The sequence below is a fragment of the Manis pentadactyla genome, chromosome 7 (genome assembly GCF_030020395.1).
Source record: "Manis pentadactyla isolate mManPen7 chromosome 7, mManPen7.hap1, whole genome shotgun sequence".
NCBI lineage: Eukaryota > Metazoa > Chordata > Mammalia > Pholidota > Manidae > Manis > Manis pentadactyla.
The window spans coordinates 66,711,459-66,730,884 of record NC_080025.1 but is presented as its reverse complement, the minus strand read 5'-3'; the positions used below and the strand labels follow the sequence as shown (position 1 = coordinate 66,730,884).

General features: G+C 32.9%; 1 protein-coding gene across 4 annotated transcripts in view; it reads left to right on the top strand.

The window, feature by feature from the left end:
- The window catches only part of PCLO (piccolo presynaptic cytomatrix protein), a 410,245-nt gene that overhangs the window by 281,537 nt on the left and 109,282 nt on the right, over nt 1-19,426 (top strand). For all 4 annotated transcript variants that reach the window (XM_057504460.1, XM_036931695.2, XM_057504459.1 and 1 more), the window contains exon 10: nt 18,309-18,434. In XM_057504460.1, coding sequence (XP_057360443.1) covers nt 18,309-18,434 — 126 coding nt within the window. The remainder of the gene's footprint in view (nt 1-18,308; nt 18,435-19,426) is intronic.

The window sequence follows — 19,426 nt, the reverse complement described above, 5'->3', positions numbered from 1 at the left end:
ATAAAGCAAAATAACAATAATTTCTAGCAATGCCAAATTAATTTTTTTAAGGGCATACAACATAAATCTTCAAACTGTTTTTACAAAATCATCAGGACTCTGTATCAATTACCTATTTTCTAGCTGTTTTATTATTTTTATATAATAGTATAGTAATTATTCCCTCAACCTTATTATTTATCTTTTGGAACTCATTATTTTAATTTGTTTTCTTCTACTACAATTGGGAAAAGATTTTTTAAATGTAAGAGTAATGAATTTCTTGTTTTAAATATTATACTCTGAGAACTAAAGTCAGTTTTCTCTTTATATAAATTTTGCAGAATGAGAAAAGATTATTGTTTTAAACAATAAATGTACTAGGAGTATACTGTATCATCTTTCTGTTCCTTTTCTTTTTCCATTTGCCTAAAATAATAATAGAAGTATTTTTCTCATAATATTTGCCATGCCTTGATTACTGCTGCATATATTTTCCATGTGTTCTTGAGTAGCATAATCTCATACTAAATTAAATATTTTGAAACTATTTGTATTATTTTCAAAGAAGTCCTCAGTATCTTAAAGGGATTTAAGTATATGTATATGCTAGGCTAGAGCCAAAGATGAAATTCTTTGCCAAACAGAGTCTAGAAGTTCTAAGTTAGTGGCAGGCAAACACTGTCATAGAGCATTTGCACCCCTGGCTAATATCTGTCATTTGCTGCTCAATCAGAAGTTTGACTGACTTGGTGATACTAAGCATTTACTGTTATATTTAGCTGTAATTGCCATCCTTATGTTAATATTTTAAATAATAACTAAAAGCATATATTTTAGAAATGCATACTAAAAGATTTAGATGAAATCTAATCTGCCTGGAATTTGCTGTAAAATTAGCTGTATGGAGAATGGTGGAAAAATAGATGAAACAGAATTGACCTTGATTTGATAATTATTGGAGCTGTAGGATTAACCACAATGAGATATAGTCTTGTCACTACTTTTTTATATGTATGAAATTTTCTATAATAGGAATAATTTTTAATTCTTGTGTGTTTTTCATGTTCAGAAGAAAAGAACAATGTCCAGTAGCTTCATTCAGTAGTGAAAAAGCTATCTAAGTTAATAATTTTTCTGCCTTTCTAAAACAAGATGAGGATGTAAGTAAGCAAGGGTTGAGTGAAGAAGGAAATATATATCTGTTCTCCCATGCAGAGAAACAGATGGCCATTGGTGAATTTTCATCTTAGATGTATAAACTATTGAGAGTAGAAATACTGCCTGTTATTTATAATATTTTAATAAACCATTCTAACTGGGTATAGCATTAAAATACTTTATTAGAATTGTGTAAATTAATCACACCTAATAAAAAACATATTTTTATTTATTGGAAGCAAAAATAATTTCAAAACAGGAGACAGGATTAGAAAGTGGCTTTTTATTGTTTTTCCTATATGGTTCTCAAAGTATGAGCAGGGAACCTTCATGGTTTCAAGATTCTTTCAGGGGGTCCACAAAGTCAAAACTATTTTCATAGTAATACTAAGGCAACATTTGCCTTTGCACTGTCATTTTCTTGTAAATATACAGTGGAGGTGTTCAGAAGTTACACAATGTGTGACATCACCACAGATTATATACAGAGCAGATGCGAGAATTCAGCTGTCTTCTATTTAGCTCAATATTAAGCAGATTTGCAATAATGTAAAAATTAAAAGTACATATGGCTCACTAAAACCAAAATATTTGAGAACCACTGATAAAAGGATATTTATAGAGGTTAAAAAAGGTACAAATAAGCTTTTCCCTTTCTATGAACAACTTACCCATCAATATATTTTATAATTTTTTTATAACTCATATTGGATACACTTGAAATTTTTTATTCATTAATACTTACTCATTGAACATCCCTGCTTTGATTTACATTGTGTTGGTCACTAAGTGAATATCATGAATAGAACAAAGTCCCTGATCTACAAATGTAACAGATCTCTTTATGTTTTGGTGATATATGCAGAGAGAAGCACATGCATACAATCTTCTGATAAATGGCCCATACTTTTTAGAAAACAGATCCTTTAACTTTTAATTGTAAACTTCAAAGATGTAATTATAAGTGCTGTATAACTGTATAATGGTTTTGAAAGTCTTTATTCAACCGAGCACAAAACAATGGAGAGAATAGGTAATAAGTTTTGCAATGAGAAAGACCTGAGTTAGAATCCAGCTCGCTTTATCCATTTACTTAAATTTAGAGAGTAAGTTTGCTCATCTGTAAAATAAGACCAGTTCGATGTATCTCACATAATTGCAAGTGAATGTAGTCCAAAATCTTGTAATGTTATTTCCCCTTCTCTTAGAGAGGAATGATCAGAAAAAAGAATAAAATGTAATGCTCAAGAAATGAGCCTTTCTTTCTTTTTTATTTAGAACTCCATCTTATGGCTTCAGAAACACAGCTGTTTGAAAGAAGCCAAAGAAATTCTTCTGATTTCAAAAAAGATATTTGCTTATGTATATTTCCATAATGGACTGGCTGCATCTGCAAGGCTAGAAAGACTAATTAGCAAATGTTATAGTGAATAACATTAAAAATGTTTAGGTTCAAAAGATAGCAGTGGCTTCTGTGGAAATAGTGGCTCTTTTTCTACTTACTAATTAGTCACCTGTCTTTAAGGACTTTTAGAAATGGGGAAAATATAACAGACCTCAGTGGATCTGAGTTAGTGGCAATACCACATGTGAATAGCTCTTTATTTATTATTATTTTAACTGCTTTAATGGAATGTAATTTCCATACCATAAGTGTACATATTATAAGTGTACAATCAATGACTTTTAATAATTCATGGAGTTGTGCAACCATCAACACCACCTTGTTTTAGAATATTTCAATCATTGCAAAAAGTTCTCTTCCAGCAATATCCACTTCTAAGACTCCTCTCTTAGCCAGTGGGAGATTTCTTTCTGTCTCTGTTTGCCTCTTGTGGGCCTTTCATATAAATTGTACTATAGATAGTATGCCATTTTGGTGTCTGGCTCCTTTTACTTACCAACATTTTTGAGGTTATACTGTAGCACATATCAGTAGTTGCTCTTTTATTGATAAGTAGTAGTCTGTTGTTTGGATAGTCTATCTGCTGGGTTTATCCACTGGGTTTTTCCTACTTTGTTGTTTGGATAGTCTACATTGGTTTATCCACTGGGTTTTTCCCACTTTTTAAAATATTTGCATAAATGTTTTAGTTTGGGCATTTGATATTTTTGAATGTTTCCTAGAAGTGGAATTGTCAGACTGCCTCATAAGTCTAACTATTTAGGAAACTGTCACATAGTTTTCCAAGGTGATTGTACCGCATTACATCTTGCCAGTGGTACCCAGGGGTTTCCACATCCTCCGTGTCATGGCGAACACTTGGTGATGTCTGTCATTGACAACACTTGGTGATGTGTGTCTTTTTGGGGTGGGTGTGGATGATATCTTGTTTTCACTTACATTTTCCTAATGATTTATGATAATGATAGTATATTTTCAGATGGTATAAGCAATACATTTGTCTTTGATGAAATATCTATTTCTCCCATTATTTATTTGGGTAGTCTTCTCACTGAATTATTAGTTCCTTATATTTCCAGTACAAGCCTTTATAAAGTATATAATGTGCATGTATTTCCTTCTAGTCTGTGTCTTGTTTTTTTTAATTTCTTGTAGGTTTTTTTCAATATAAACTATCACCATACAAAGATATTACAGTATTATTGACTATATTCTCTATACTGTGCTTCTCATCCCCATGACTTATTTATAATTAGAAGTCTATACCTCGTCGGGTTTATTTTAAAAGAAAGGTTTACATTTTAATGGAATCCAATTTATCAATATTTTTTCTTTAAAGATCATCCTGCTCTTGATAGCATATAAGAACTATCCCAATGTCGTAGATTTTTCTCTTATGTTCTATACCAGAAGTTTTATACATTTAGGTCTATGACCTAATTTGTGTTGGTTTTTATATGTGGTAAAATTCCTTCACTGATTTGCCTTGACATCTTTGTCAAAAATCAATATACCATTAATACAAGAATTTATTTCTGTAGCCTCAGGTTTGTTCTATTTTTCTCTGCCTAAATGGTATTTCAACAGTACTGTACTCTCTTGCTTACTATAGTTTTATATTAAATTTTGAAATCTGGAAATTTAACTCTTCAAAGTTTTTGTTTTTCAAAAAATTTTTGGCTATTCTAGATCCTTTTCATTTCCATATAATTTTACTATCACCCTGCTGGGATTATGATAAGGGTTGTGTTGAAATTTCAGTTTGAAGAGGATTGCTATCTTAACAACACTGAGTCTTCCAGTGCATGAACATCTAGTATCTCTTCATTTTCTTAAGTCTCCTTTAATTTCTTTCAGTAAAGTTTTATAGTTTTCAGTATACAAGATTAGCAATATTAGCATTTCAGTATACAAGATTAGCTCAGTGTCGCCAAAATTATTCTATTCTTTTTGTTGCTATTATGAATGGACTTATTTTCTTAATTGCAATTTCCGATTCTTCATTGCCATTTTTCCAGAATTACAACTGATTTTTGTTTACTGACCTTTTAGTTTATAATTTTGCTAATGTTTGTAGTTACAGTACTTTTTTGTGGAATCCTTAGGATTTTCTACATGCAAGATCATGTCATGTGCAAATAAAGACAGTTTTATTTCTTCTATTTCAACAACAAAAGGTTTTTTTCTTCTCGTTCTTGGACTTGCTGTCCAATGTTGGAGAGGGTAATGAAAGCAGAAATCCTTGTTTTTTTCCTACACAATGTTGGTGCGTAGTTGTGAAAATGCAGGAACTCTACCCTAACCCTGCTGCAGAAGTCCTTTCTCTCCTCCCCTTCTTTAATACTCACTGGAAGGCACTTTGTGTGGTGGGGTGGATGGCCAGGGAGAGGGGGTTGGCCTAAATTCTTAAAAAAACTGAGAAATGATTAAGAACACCTTTAAAAGTTGACAGTAGGTAGGCAGACTTTAAATTTTCTTCTGTTAATCAATTGAGATCTCAAAGACTAGCATTATGTGAAAGTATTGAGTGAATTGTATTTTTATATTTGGAGGAGAGAGGAAGTTTACATACATATATACAGAGTGAATGAACACTCATACTCATTCTGATTTATATCTGGGTACATTTTTTTAGTGAAATTATTACATTTGTGATGATGGCCTAATTTACATAAGTTGATCAGTCATTATATTATCCCAGTATGCAACAAAAGAAATTATATGAACAAAATCCTAAGAAAACATGAAAAGTGTGTGTAAATATGTTAGGGATTGAAGATATAACAATAATTATATTATTTGCTTTGCACTTGTAAGTTTTCTATTTGCTTCTGAAATAATTTGAAAGCATAATTATTTCCATCAAATACTAACATCATTCTTCTCTTTTTTTTCTTATGAGTGTTTATATAATGAAAATCCATAAACTTCAAATAGAGGTGATTTAGATAGATGTCTGTATTCAGAATCTAGGTAGAGCCTTCTAGATAGTAAGAATAGTTTTATTCTTCTTATCCAATATGTCTCAGATATAATGTGATCATCTGATAAGAAAAAAAAAGTCTTCATCTTCTACCTCATAAAAATATTGAAAACATAATTTAGTCATTTTCTATAACTGTTAAATCCATTAAAAAATTTTTCAGATAATAGAGGATTACAGAAATGGGTACATGAAACTGTATATTAAAAATTAGAATGTGTCACAAACTATGGTACATATATGTACATATACAATTTTTGTTCTGCATCTCATTTGCTCAAAGAATCTCATTGGTTGAGCCTAGAAAACACATCCTTCCCCATTTGCTCATGATTATTTTCATCTCTTTGTTCCCCATTAGAGACCTTAAAGGCAAACCTTCCATCTAATTCTCAGCTGCTGGTAGCCAAATGGCTAGATGTATATACTAATCTCAACCTCTTCTTTGTATGTACACACAAAATGAGTGTGTGTGTGTGTGTGTGTGTGTGTGTGTGTGTGTGTGTGTAGATGGATAGCTAGAAAACATACATACATACATAAATCCCCTGTAAAGTATGATAATGTAAAGTATGATAAAAATTAGTATATACTTTTTTAGTGAAAAGTATATACTAATAGTGAAAAGTATAAAGATGAAAGAAAAAAATCATCATAATTTTACAATTTATAGTCTCTCCCTTTTCTTTCTGTCCTCTTTATACCCATATACACATACACTAAAACCTGAGAGTACACACATATTTCAGTACTGTGTAAATTTCCTAATAAAGGCATTTTCCTGTTATACCAAGAATTCTTCACAAACATAAGTGTAATATCTAGTTTTTATTTTAGTGTGTAGGTATTAGATTATTTACTTCAACCATTCCTCAACTATTGGACATTCATGCTGTCTTCCCCCTTTTTACTATGATACTGTAGGAATTTAAAGTGATACAGTTCTAAGAAAAAAATATATTACTTCAGAAGCCAATTTTATATCACACTGATTTAAACATTGTTTCTTTGATCAATTATCAGGTTGGTGTTTTGTCCTCTGCTTACTAGCTTAATTGCCTGCTATTCACGTGGTTGGTGAGGGAGGTGATTTCCCATCCTACCTATGTGGTAATGGCCAAGCACATGGCACCGGATGCTGGACAGATGAGATAACAGCAGTTTATTGGTCACTTATATTCACAGTCTGAGGGAGCAGGACACCGCATGGGACCACATGGAGGTTGTACTGTTAACAGTAAACAACCAGGAGCTGAGAGAGGCAGGCTTTGGTTATCAAACTGGTGGAGTGCTCCATGGTTCCACAGGAAAATATAATTCACATGGCTGAAGACTCCCATGGACTGGCAGGAAACTTAAACCTGCCCCTTGGGAATAAGCAAGAGCTGCAGCTGACCCTCTTGATAAAGAGGGCTGTTTGGTTAGGGGGCCTTATCCCCCAGAGTTGGGGGGGATCTCTCTGTTCAGTCATCCAGAGCTCTCCTGATTTCACCAGGTAGAGGCAGCACATTATTTTGAGTCTTAATTTGGGGTCTTTAACCACCATCTGTGCAGTTAATTTCCTTTCAATGACATGTGTATTTAATATGCAGGAGACTAGATTATTGTTGTTCCAGGTGTTTTTCTTCTGTTTTGCTATATCACAGAGTACATAGAAAGGGCTGAGGTGAGGACCGGATCATGGTGGACTAGGTAGACACGATCTGAATTTAGTTTTATAGGCAGTGTGGGCATCATTGAAAATATTGAAAATATAGTTTCCTTTGTGAAGCCTTTTAAAAAAATGTGTTGTTTGCTTCAAAGTTGAATTCTGAAAGAACCTTAACCATCGTGAATAAAGTACAAAATGTTCGATCACCTTTGTTTGCGACTGTACTGCTGTCCCTAAATGTGGTGTATTAAATAAAGAGAAACTGAGGTAAAAATGTAGTAAATTACTCCATGTGGTTTAGAAAAAGGGTGACTAACACCCACTTAACATCTCTCCGTCATTTGCATAAACATTTCATGGGAAAACTTTTTTTTTCATATCAGGCCAAGTCTTAGAGTACAAAATTAGAATGATTGTGTCACGTCTTCTGCTTCTTGTGGAACACCAAGAGACAATGAAATGCCACCTAGAGAATATGTGTGTTCCATCATAACTGCTGGAACTTCTGGGGAACTAAACACATCCTACAAAGTGGGTCTTGACACTGAAATGTCTCCCTCCACATTCAGGAAGGCTTTTTCTCTTTCATTTGTATTTTAACAGCGCAATTATGTATGATATAATTTCTTATTTTAAGTCTCTCAAGTTAATTTTAGGAAGAACTGAGTATAAAATTATAGAAATGAAATAAAGGTTAAGATTGAATCTCTTCTAAAATCACAATTTCTTCCTGGTAAATTTTAGTGAAAACTTGCACTCATTTCCTCTGTAATAAAGAAAGTGTTCATTGTCGGGGGTAGTTCCACATTAATGTCATCACTTCTCTTGACCTTTGTCAGGATAACCATTGTTTACACAATTGTGTTTCTGCTAAGGAAGTGACATTATGGGCTTTGAATCAAATGGAGAAAGGTCAGCACATTTTTCTGTGCACACTTAATAAAATAAAGCTAAAGGAATTAATTGATTGAATTGTTTAACATATTCATACATTCAGAGTGAATATCCATTCAATATTATTCAACATCAATATGTTTAACCTAATATGAAACTTAATGGTATAAATGTGAAATGTATATGAATTGGCCATGGGAAATGGGCAATAAGAAGTGAGATTCAGTTAAAGGGGTAAGGATTTATATTGATCTTATAAAATATTTTCTTGCCATTGGAGTGAGGAGTGAAGGTATATAGAAAAACAAGGTTGTGGGAGTCAAGAAAAAAAAATAGACTCAGTTCATAGCTTTTCTTACATGCTGGAAGCATAGGCATATTTTTAACTTAGTCTCGGCTGCTTTCTCCTGAAATGGTATGGATAGTACCTAACATGAGAAACCATAGAGGTGATTCAAGAAATACTGCAGAAAATAGTGTAAGACATAGAAGAAAATCTAGATATGTTTCTTTTTTCTTCTATCCTGATGATACTAAACAAATTGATAAAAATCAAATAACATATTAAATATAAAATAATGTTGACACACTCAAAGAGAATTCATTAGTTCAAAACTATATTATTTGGAGACATTTGAAATTAAAGGTTTAATAAATGTTATGTAATAGAAAATTATATGAAAATAAAAGCTCACTTTTTGTTTAAAGCACAATTTCAGTGGAATGTTTGAATATACCTTAGCCTTTTCACCTAAAACTTGCAACATTTCTTTTCTGTTCTAGATAGCACTAATAATTTTTTAACAGAGTAATGGGAATAACCTAAATAACTGTTTTTAAATAACTCTCTAATGAAAAATATCTCGACATATTTTGGAAAGTAAAACTAGCTGTTGAACTGTTGAATACCTCCTCCTTCATCAATAGCAAAATGATTTTGATAAGAACAAGTTTAGCCAGTAGTGCAAAAATAATCTGGACACCTGGATTTTGTTTATATCCCTAAAGTGACTTGGCACAATTCAGAACTTTTTTCTCCAAGTAGTTTTCTCAACTCCTGACACAAATAGTAGTGATTATAATAATTACTGTGGTACCAAGCCTGTGTGCACTTCCTTCTTATAGATTTGCATATCAAGATATATACATATCAGTACAATTACTTATTCATTTAACAATTACATATATGAAACCTATATTTGTAATACAAATGCTAAAATAGAAAAATGATCAAAATTGTAATACTAAAGTAATAATTTCATCTTTGTAATGTTTGATAAAACATAAACTTGGCATAAACATTTATACATCAATAGAAAAATATAAATTTTTATGGACAAAGCAAACATAATTTTCCCCAAGTAATCAGTTACAGCTACATGCAGTGTGATCTATGGCTGCCAGAGTCAGAAGCGTTTCCTCTTCTCAGTCCTGACTGAGAGATGTTGGCTCACAACACATTTTTTTATATGTTGGTAGTTTCTCCTTTTAACGATCTGACTGCAGTCTCTCCTGTTTCTCCTCTCTTCACCTGAACTGGGAAAGGAAGGGTTAGATGTGTTGCTCTCAAACCCATCCCTTTTCATTCCAAGGGCACTAATCAGACAGGGGACACATGCTAAGTCACTCATTTGCAGTAAGAGCGTGGGCTTCACTCTAGCTTTTCCATATATTACATGTTGCCTTGAACACAACCTCACAAAGCATCCTCATGTTTAAAAATGGATGGCTTTTTTGTTTTTTTTCTCTTTAACATCTAATGAGATAGTATAATTTTAAAGGCATTTTCTAACAATAGCATACAATACAAAGATACTATTTTTAACATTGTTATGATTGATGCATTAACCCCAAATAGAGAGACATAGGCATTTCAGTATTCATGCATTCATTATCCACTTGTATTTAGTGCTACCTAGATGTCACATACTCCTACACACATAATACCAGAACCCCAGCACTGCAGAGCTGATATACCAAGGTCTTGCTCTTTGTTTATGAAGGGCAAAGGATTTTTCATGGCCTGTTTTCCCATTCATGCTGCTCAATCACTGTGGCAACTACTACAATTTTCCACAAATTTTGCCACCAACAGAGTGTCCATATAGTGTGCACATATTAATACAAAGTTCATGTTGGTATTAATTTTCTACTGATGCATAAAATAACACACATTTAGTATCACAGTTTTCATGGATCAAGAATCCAGGCCATGGCTTAACTGCATCCCCTAGTTAGGATCTGTCAAGGCTACTATTGTGTTGACTGGTCTGTGTTTGTTCTGGAGCTTGGGGACCTTCTTCCAAGCTCACATGGTTGTGGCAGAATTCACTTCCTCCAAATAGTGGGACTAAGTTTCCTGTTTTCTTCCTGGCTTTCATTCAGGGCCCCTGTCAGCATCCAGAGGCCCCCGCAGTTCCTTCCAGGTGGCCATCTCTCAGGCCCCCTTACATATGGCAGTTCACTGCCTCAAGGCCAGCAGGAGACTCAGTGTAGTCTGCTAAGATGGAGTCTTGTATGGTACAACCATGACAGTGACAGTTATGTCACCTTGGTCAGATCCTGCTGGTTAGAAACAAGTCACAGCTTCCACCTGCACTCAAGGGGAGGGGTTATACAAGAAGTGATGCCCTGGGAGTCATGATGATGTATGTCTGCCACAATCCCCTAGTGAGTCCAGAAGGACCAAAGGTACACTTAATACTCAATTTTTAATTAGAATAATATCCTACTTATCATTTGTTAAATAAAACTGGTATTTATTTTGGAAAGTACATCATAGATTTACACTAAGGTAAGTTTAAGCTGCTGTATTTTCCAGAGACATTGCAGGGTAACATGAGTGTCTCCCAATGCAAAGATTTTCTTTAACACACATAGTAAATGACTCCATCCCCTGTTCTGGGCCTGCCATCATGAGATTAATATCTAAAGAAATCATATTAAGGCCATATCTATGAACTGACTATACTAATTTTGTAACATCCTATTTCATATCAAAGAATAATTTCATTTTGGACCCTAAGTCCTGCTAAATAAACTTCTTTTTTATAAATATATCATGCAAACCCCTCAGATTTGGTCTTTATGCTTATAATTTGCAGTTGCCATAAGTAAAGTAAAATAAAGGACGAAATCCTTATGTTGTTGCATGAAAAAAATGTACTTTTTGAGTGTAGCTTCCCTGGGAGAATTTCTTGGTGGAAATTATTTCTGAAGTATTTCAGGAGGAGGAAATCCTATGTACCTTTAGTAAAATTATGTTACCAGTGCACAAAACATGTTATTTGAAAAATGTTCAACAAAGCCAGAATGCCTTTTGTTACATATTTGTGACTTCCATATATATATACATATATATATATATATATATATATATGTATATATATATGGTGAATATATGGATACAGATTCATGTTTTCCTTATTTCCCATGCCAATAGCCATTTCAGCCACACACCAGGCTAGCTGTTTCACCCAGTATGTTGTATGAATAGCCTTTCATACATGCGCTGAACCCCACATAACATTTTTACATTAGAAAAGGCAAGTGTGAACTTTTGCTCATGGAAAAGGAAGAAGAAAGTCCTCTTTGAATCCTTCATGTATGTACAAGACACATTTAAAACTAGGATAAAGGATGCTGTACAGCAATTGGATGGATTAGAAAAAGGCTAATGGGAATAGCTGAGTTTGTAATTTGCATATCCAGGTTTAGAGTCAGATTAAATTTGACATGTCTGTATTTCCATTTTGATGTTGCTGGGAATGGTCAAGTAAAGATTGCTATTAAGGTGACTGATATACTTTTGTTGACTTTGTTGTGTTTGTAGGAAAAACCTTTATATCTTATAGTGATCAAAAATTAGTAAAGGTAAAGGACAACAGTGAAATATTACAATCCTCTTAGGTCTTCATGTTCAAGTATCAATAAATTAATGTAGCATTTGATAGGACACAAAGGGAATGGTTTATTTTCCTAAATATTTCCATGGATAATTTGTAACATAGAATTTGGTAAGTGAAAGAGTATAAAAATAAAGTTTCACAGTCTTACTCAGCAGTATAATTAATGTGTAAAACTACTAGAATAGATTAAATTGAACTATTATCCCTCAGGAACTTTTCCATTACCCTTAGTACTTCATTAGCATTAGTATTTAGATAGATAATCTTAATCTTTCTTCATCCCAACTATGACATGACTGAACTCTGCAGTATATCTTCATTCTGTGACAACTTGATTATGGATAATAAACTCTATTGATTTAAAGCCTAGTATTCATAGGATGTAGGTTCACTGATACAAATTTTGCCTTTCCTTGTTGCTTAGATGTAGCATATGCTAAGTGTGAAAATAAAACAAGTATTTTAATTTTGTCCAAACTTAATGCTATAATTGTAGCATCATAACATTTTCAAATATTATTTTAATGATGAAAATAAAACATTCTTTGTAATACTTCAAAATACTAGAACTTTTAATGTCACATGTTAATATACATATAAATTAAAGATTCAAACTGCAAATTGAAATTCAAATGTAAAGATTTTTCCTTAGTCATACACATTTATTTTATGCACAGCTTCTTTTATTTCTTTATTTCAGCTTTATTGAGGTGTAATGGACTTATAAATCTGTAAGATATTTAAAGTGTACAATGTGATTGTTTCATTTTTATATATACTGTGAAAGGATCCCGCCCATCTAGTTAATTAACACATACCTCACCTCACATATTTATTTTTTGCGTGTGTGTGAGAACATTCAACTTCTGCTCCATTAGCAAATTTCAATTAAATAATGCAGTGTTGGCAAACATAGTCACCTTGTTTTACATTAGATCCTCATACCTTTCTATCTTATAGCTAAAAGTTTGTGCCCTCTTACTAACTGTTCCCTATTTCCCATATTTCCAGCCCCTGGCAAGCACTTTCCTACTTTCTCAGATTTTTATGAGTTTGACTTCTTTCCCCACATACTAAGTGATACCACCCAGTATTTGTCTTTGTCTGGCTTATTTTACTGGACATAGCTGAAAGTCCCTCCATGTTGTCCCAAATGGCAGAATAGTGTCTGAATAATATTCCTTTCACCCAGTCATCTGTGGATGGATACTTAGATTGTTTCTGTGTCTTGTGTTACAAATTTTGAATATGCTGCAATGAGCATAGGGGTGCACATGTATCTTCAATATCCTGTTTTCATTTCCTTTGGTTATATATCCATATATGGATTGCAGGATCATACATTAGTTCTGTTTTTAAATTTTGAGGAACCTCTGTACTGCTCTCCATAGTGGCTACACCAATTTACATTCCTACCAACAGTACCTAAGTATCCCCTTTTCTCCACATGTTGCCAACACTTATCTCTTGTGTTTTTGTTACTAGACATTCTAACAGGTGTGAGGTGAAACCTCATGGTTTTGATTTGCATTTCCCTAGTGATTAATGATATTGAGCACCTCTTCATGCACCTGTTGGCCCTCTGTATGTCTTTTTTTGGAAAAATATCTATTTAGTGCTTCAGCCCATTTTTAATCAGATCAGTGTTTTTTTTGCTATTGAGTTGTATGACTTCTATATGTGGAAGTATAAATTTTGATATTAACCCCTTATCAGAAATACAGTTCACAAATATTTTCTCCCATTCCATAGGCTTATTTTGATGATACCTCTCTCTTCATCTATCTTCACACTTTTTCATTGTTTTTTTCTTTTTTGCTCCTCTGCTTGAATGAATTCCACTGCACTGTTTCTGAGTTTACTAATCCTTTCTTCCACATCTCTAGTTTGCTATGGAACCCCTCTGTGAATTTTGCAGTTCAGTTATTGTATTCTTCAGCTCTGTGATTTTGTGTGGTACTTTCTTATATTTTCTACATGTTTGTTGAATTATTCACTTTGTTCATGCATTGTTCTCCTAACATCAGTTAGCATCTGCATGACCATTATTTTGAACTTTTTATCAGGTAAATAACTTTATCTCCATTTCATTGAGGCCTATTATCTTGTTCTCTTGTTTGGAACATATTCTTTTGTTTCTTCATTTTCTTTGGCTCACTTTGCTGGTTTCTGTGCATTTGATTAAACAGCCACCTCTCAGTCTGAATGGAGTGGCCTCGTATACGAGATGAACATCGTCATTCAGCCTGGCCTGAGCTCTTGGTTGTCTCTCTCATCTTTGTGGTTGTCCAAACTGCCTTCTCTGTTCTTAATGGCTCCCAGTAGTTGAGGGTGTGCCAAGACCCTGTTTAAATGTGGGTAATTTCTTAATCACCTAATGTGTAGAAGTCACTCAGTAGTTTCTGGATTTCTTTCAGAGGGAATCACTGTACATGTAGCTATCTTGGACCAGAACTAAAAAAATAACTACGTAATTGCATATTTATCACATAACTATAACATACATAGAGATTTCAAAAACTGATAATTTACAATGTAATCCTGAAAGTATTAAGGTATTACTGATCTTACTACTTTTATCATTGAACCCTTTTTTGTAAATATTCCCCACATACTTTAAAGAATTTCTATTATTTAGATTTCTCTTAGTTAAGACTTCCTTAACTACATCTATGCTTATGTGCTGTAAAATTGCTATAACTCTTCCTGATCTTTTCTTACTAAGGCCCCTATGTTCTCAGTTGTAACTGCGGGCCTCTCTACCCTGCCATGCTGTGAACTCAGGAGTGAGTGAGACCAGTGCGTTTTCATGGCCTCTAAATGAGGAAACATTTTAGCAGTGTTTTTAGATGGATTCAAAGCAGAGAGGCAATGGAGTTGTTGTTGACAAAAATTTGTCAAAAGTTGAAAAACTATGATAATACAAACATCACTTACAAGGACCACTTAGATTTAAACATTTCAGGTAAAAACTAATGGTGCTTCTTAAGCTCACCAAATCTTTTATTGGCATTCTGCTTTTTAGATTTGAGCTGAGATGTTTTATTTTTATAGAAGTATTTTTGTTCATTTTATTTGAATTTAATACTATAGAAATGTTAAATCAAAATATCCATATTTACATGCTTAGAAAGTGTATAAAGTAAATTTATATTCATGACATCCAAATTAGGATACAACCAACTACTGTAAAATAAACAAAAAATGTTATCCTGTCCTATCCTTCCTTATTTTCTACCACGGTATTCTTTCAAAATATTTTAATATTTACTTCTATGTTACTTTATTATGTACATGAAAAAACAATAAGCCAGACAGAGAAAGACAAATGCCAAATGATTTCCCTCATTTGTGGAGTATAACAATGAAGAAAAACTGAAGGAACAAATAGCAGCAGACTCAGAGACTCCAAGAAGGGACTAGTGGTTACCAAAGGGGAGGGGTGTGGGAGGGCAGGTGGGGAGGGAGAGAGAAGGAGATTGAGGGGTATTATGTTTAGTACACATGGTGTGGGGGATCACGGGGAGAACAGTGTAGCACAGAGAAGGCACACAGTGGATCTGTGGCATCTTACTACACTGATGGACAGTGACTACATTGTGGTATGGGTAGAGATTTGATAATATGGGTAAATGTAGTAACCACAATATTTTCTTTATGTGAAACCTTCATAAGAGTGTATATCAATCATACCTTAATAAAAAAAAAAGAACAATAGCAGCAAACACAGCAACTTCAAGGAGAAATAGTGATTTCTGAAAATTTACTATAAAAATAACTACATGAATGTGCCCAAGATGATTCCATTATATATATATATGTATGTATGTATATACACATAAATTTCCTTTCTCATAGTACTGTCATGACTATATATTACTTCCATTTTACCAAAGACACTGAGGCTTATAAAGTATATTTAGAAAATGTCTGAGTACTTGAATTTACTAGTGTAAGGCTGTATTTTACAAAATTAAGTATTATGTCATGCAACTTTTTTAAGATGGGTATAATTATAGTTTCCTTTCACTGATCCTTTACTATGGGGTTTAAAATGTGCTTGGTCATTAAAAATCAAATGGCACTAAGGCCTCAACTACTTAACCCTTAAGACTTTGCCATCTACAGAATGAAACTATAACCAAAATTTCTAAAATAGTAACTTATGCTAATAGATTTTGAAATTTTACAACTACTCCTTTAGCTATATCTTTCCAAGGTATAACAATTCTAAGTCTCTTTGTAGATTCTAAGTATATGTCTTCATCACATATTATAAAGTGCTGGAATGAATTTTCATGGGCTACTTTTATACTCTAATTTTTGAGTTTAAAAAGAAGTAAGACCATTGCTGCAAGCACTCTACTGTAACCTACTATACTCTGCTATACTCTAGCATAAGTTATGATTAATTTTGATATAAGGTATGGTCTTTACACTAAGGAAGTCCCATGAATCACCTTTCAGGGTCTTAGACTGACCATGTCTTAAAATTTATACTGATATACCAACCACATTAGAAATTCATTATCTGAGTGGGTTTCTATGAAATCTTTGACAAGTGATCAGTTACAGTTTGAAGGCAATTCAACCATGGAAAAGAAAACCAAATCTTTGATTAAGAAATTCTTTTTATTTCTTACTAGATAAATTCCATGTAGTAATAACTATGGCCAGCCATTTTAAAATCCTCATTTTGTAATTTCTAAAATGTCCTTAGTATGCTCAAAAAATATGCTAACCAACTTGAATAAAGAGTGGCTAATAACTTTTCTTCCTCTGCTACCTTTAATTATATCCATCTAGAATCTTACTGTAGAATCACTTCTACTGAATCCTTAAAAGTTAATAACTAAGAACTCAGCTTCATTGAAACAAGTCATATACTAGATGATGTTCTGCATTCACCCAGTTAATTTATACCATAAATTAATCTCTACTAGGAAGAGTAACACTGGACCAAAAAACTTACGACAGAAAAGCTCCACAAGTGGTGCCAGAGAAAATTAGTATCTTATTTCACCCTGACCCCTTAACAACTTCAGGGAATTTAGAAGCATAGTTAATTTGTTTTTATTTTGTTTTGAGACTGAATCTTCAGATTACCTTAGAAAAAAAAAGCAGAGAGGGGGTAAGTAGGAGGGAAGGAGGGGGGAAAGGGGAAAACAAGGAAGGAAGGATAGAAAGAGGGAGGGAAGGAGGAGGAAAAAGAGCAAGGAAGTTCATTTGGAAGTGTTATATCACCTGAATATAATAAATGATGGTTTACCAAAATATAGCTCTATTGAATAAATGACAGATGGGTTCTATAATTCAGTGTTACAGCTTCGAATAATTGAACTGTGTGAATGCTGACTGCAGGGATTGTTTTTGCAGAGTGAAATGAAAGGGAACAATTTGGAAGAGAGTTGGCTTTTAAAATTTAGAGATTTTGAGAGTTGAAAATGGTTCGTTCACTGATTGGAAAGGATTTCAATTTAAAGAGATAATTAATTGTGTCTTCATTAAAGAATTTTGCTTTGTTTTAAAACTTTCATTAAAAAATATCTTTGCAATTTGTAGCAAAAGTAAATCTGGTTCTACATATACTTGCTAACATTTAGCTGATTAAAAAAATATATATGTATCAGCAGTTCATTTCTATTTCAATTAGGTTGCTCATAAAAATCATTCTCCATCTTTTTTTTTCAATGTGGCTAACTATAGAGAAATTGTTTTGTGGAATAAGGAATTATTTACTAAGTCATTCAGCAGTTAAGAATAATTTTGTTGTATCTTGTAGGAAGTGCCAGGTTCATGTACAAACAATATTACTGGATGAGTTAACACTAAAAACTGAATAATGATTTATAAGTTATCATCATGTCTTTATCAGTTACAATCATCTGTATATTTGGATTGTGTCTTCTCAATATATGAGGTCACTACTGCCTTTTTAAGTGAAATGATCCTCAGTTTCATAAATGAATTGTATAATCTAGATTTTTCTATACTGAGAACATCTTAATACAAAATTTTTATAAAATATCCAGTCAAACATGGACAAAGATATTTGTATTATATATTGATGGGATGGCTGAATTTTAAAAACTATTTGTTAATATTAGGTGATTCTTTGTAGATTCTACAAAAATCTCAGGAAGTCCTATTTCATATCGACTATGATTGAATTCAGAATAATGTCCTTTAGTTACTGGTGTCCAATTCCAATATTCACATTGTAGATAGTTTCTGGATGCCAAGCCCACTCTTGTTCACCATATGTAATTTGTGATTGTGGTTGTCCCTCTAAATTGTTACTAATAATTTGCTGATTTTTCAAAACAGGTAATGGATTAGGAATTAGAATTGTGGGTGGTAAAGAAATCCCTGGACATAGTGGAGAAATTGGAGCCTATATTGCCAAGATCCTTCCTGGGGGAAGTGCAGAACAGACAGGGAAACTTACAGAAGGTAAGAATAAGGATTTCAAAGTAAATTAAAATGATTATATGCACATTAAATGTATTTTAATTTAACATGTGTTTTCTCTTACTTTGCTATGTAGGTAAACCTTTCTTATGGTTAATTATGAAATTTTGGTATAGTAATACAAAAGAAGATTGTCCACAACTATGTTCATTGTGTTTTCAATTGCATTGTCCTTTTGGCAGTAGGCTTGTGGCAATGTCTTGTTTAAGAAACATTAATTAGTCAGTATTGCTTACTGACTGGGGCAATGTTATTTTTTTAAAAACACATAGGTTATTAGGATTGATGTTTCATAAATACAAAGAAAAAGTATATTGAAATCAGAGCCATAAATATTATATGGTTTAGTACATACAAAAGTCGGTACAGCACACTATGGACAGCCCATGAACCAAATCTGTCTGCTTCCCTTTACTGTGAACAGTATTTTACTGGAACAGAGCCAGGGTCATTAATTTACACATTGAACATGAGTGTTAACCCACTATAATAGCAGAACTGCATTTACAAGAGAGACTCAATGATCCACAAAGACTAACACAGACACCCTTTGTCCCTTTACAGATAAAAGTTTGTGAACTTTTGTGGTAGGTACTGTCTACCTTTAGATACTGTCCACCTCATCACATCATAAAAATTTTAAAATAAGGAACTTTACAGATGCATCTAATGGGCCATAAAATATGTCTTTTATCAGCTTCTTTCAGTAAAATGTTACAGCTTGATTCTCAAAATATGTAATGATAATTTTTTCACTTCTTAATTAGATGATGTCATGCACATTTTCCAAACTGTAACATGGTTTGCAAGTTTTCACTGTTATTGCTTATAGTGAAAATTTTTATCATAAAGTAGCCTCAATGTATCTTTTTATTTTATTCTAAAGAAAATACTTATTTGGGAAGTATTTTCTGTAATTTCACAGTTTATTAAAATGTGGCCTGTTGCTAAAAATTTTTAATTATTTTAAAATG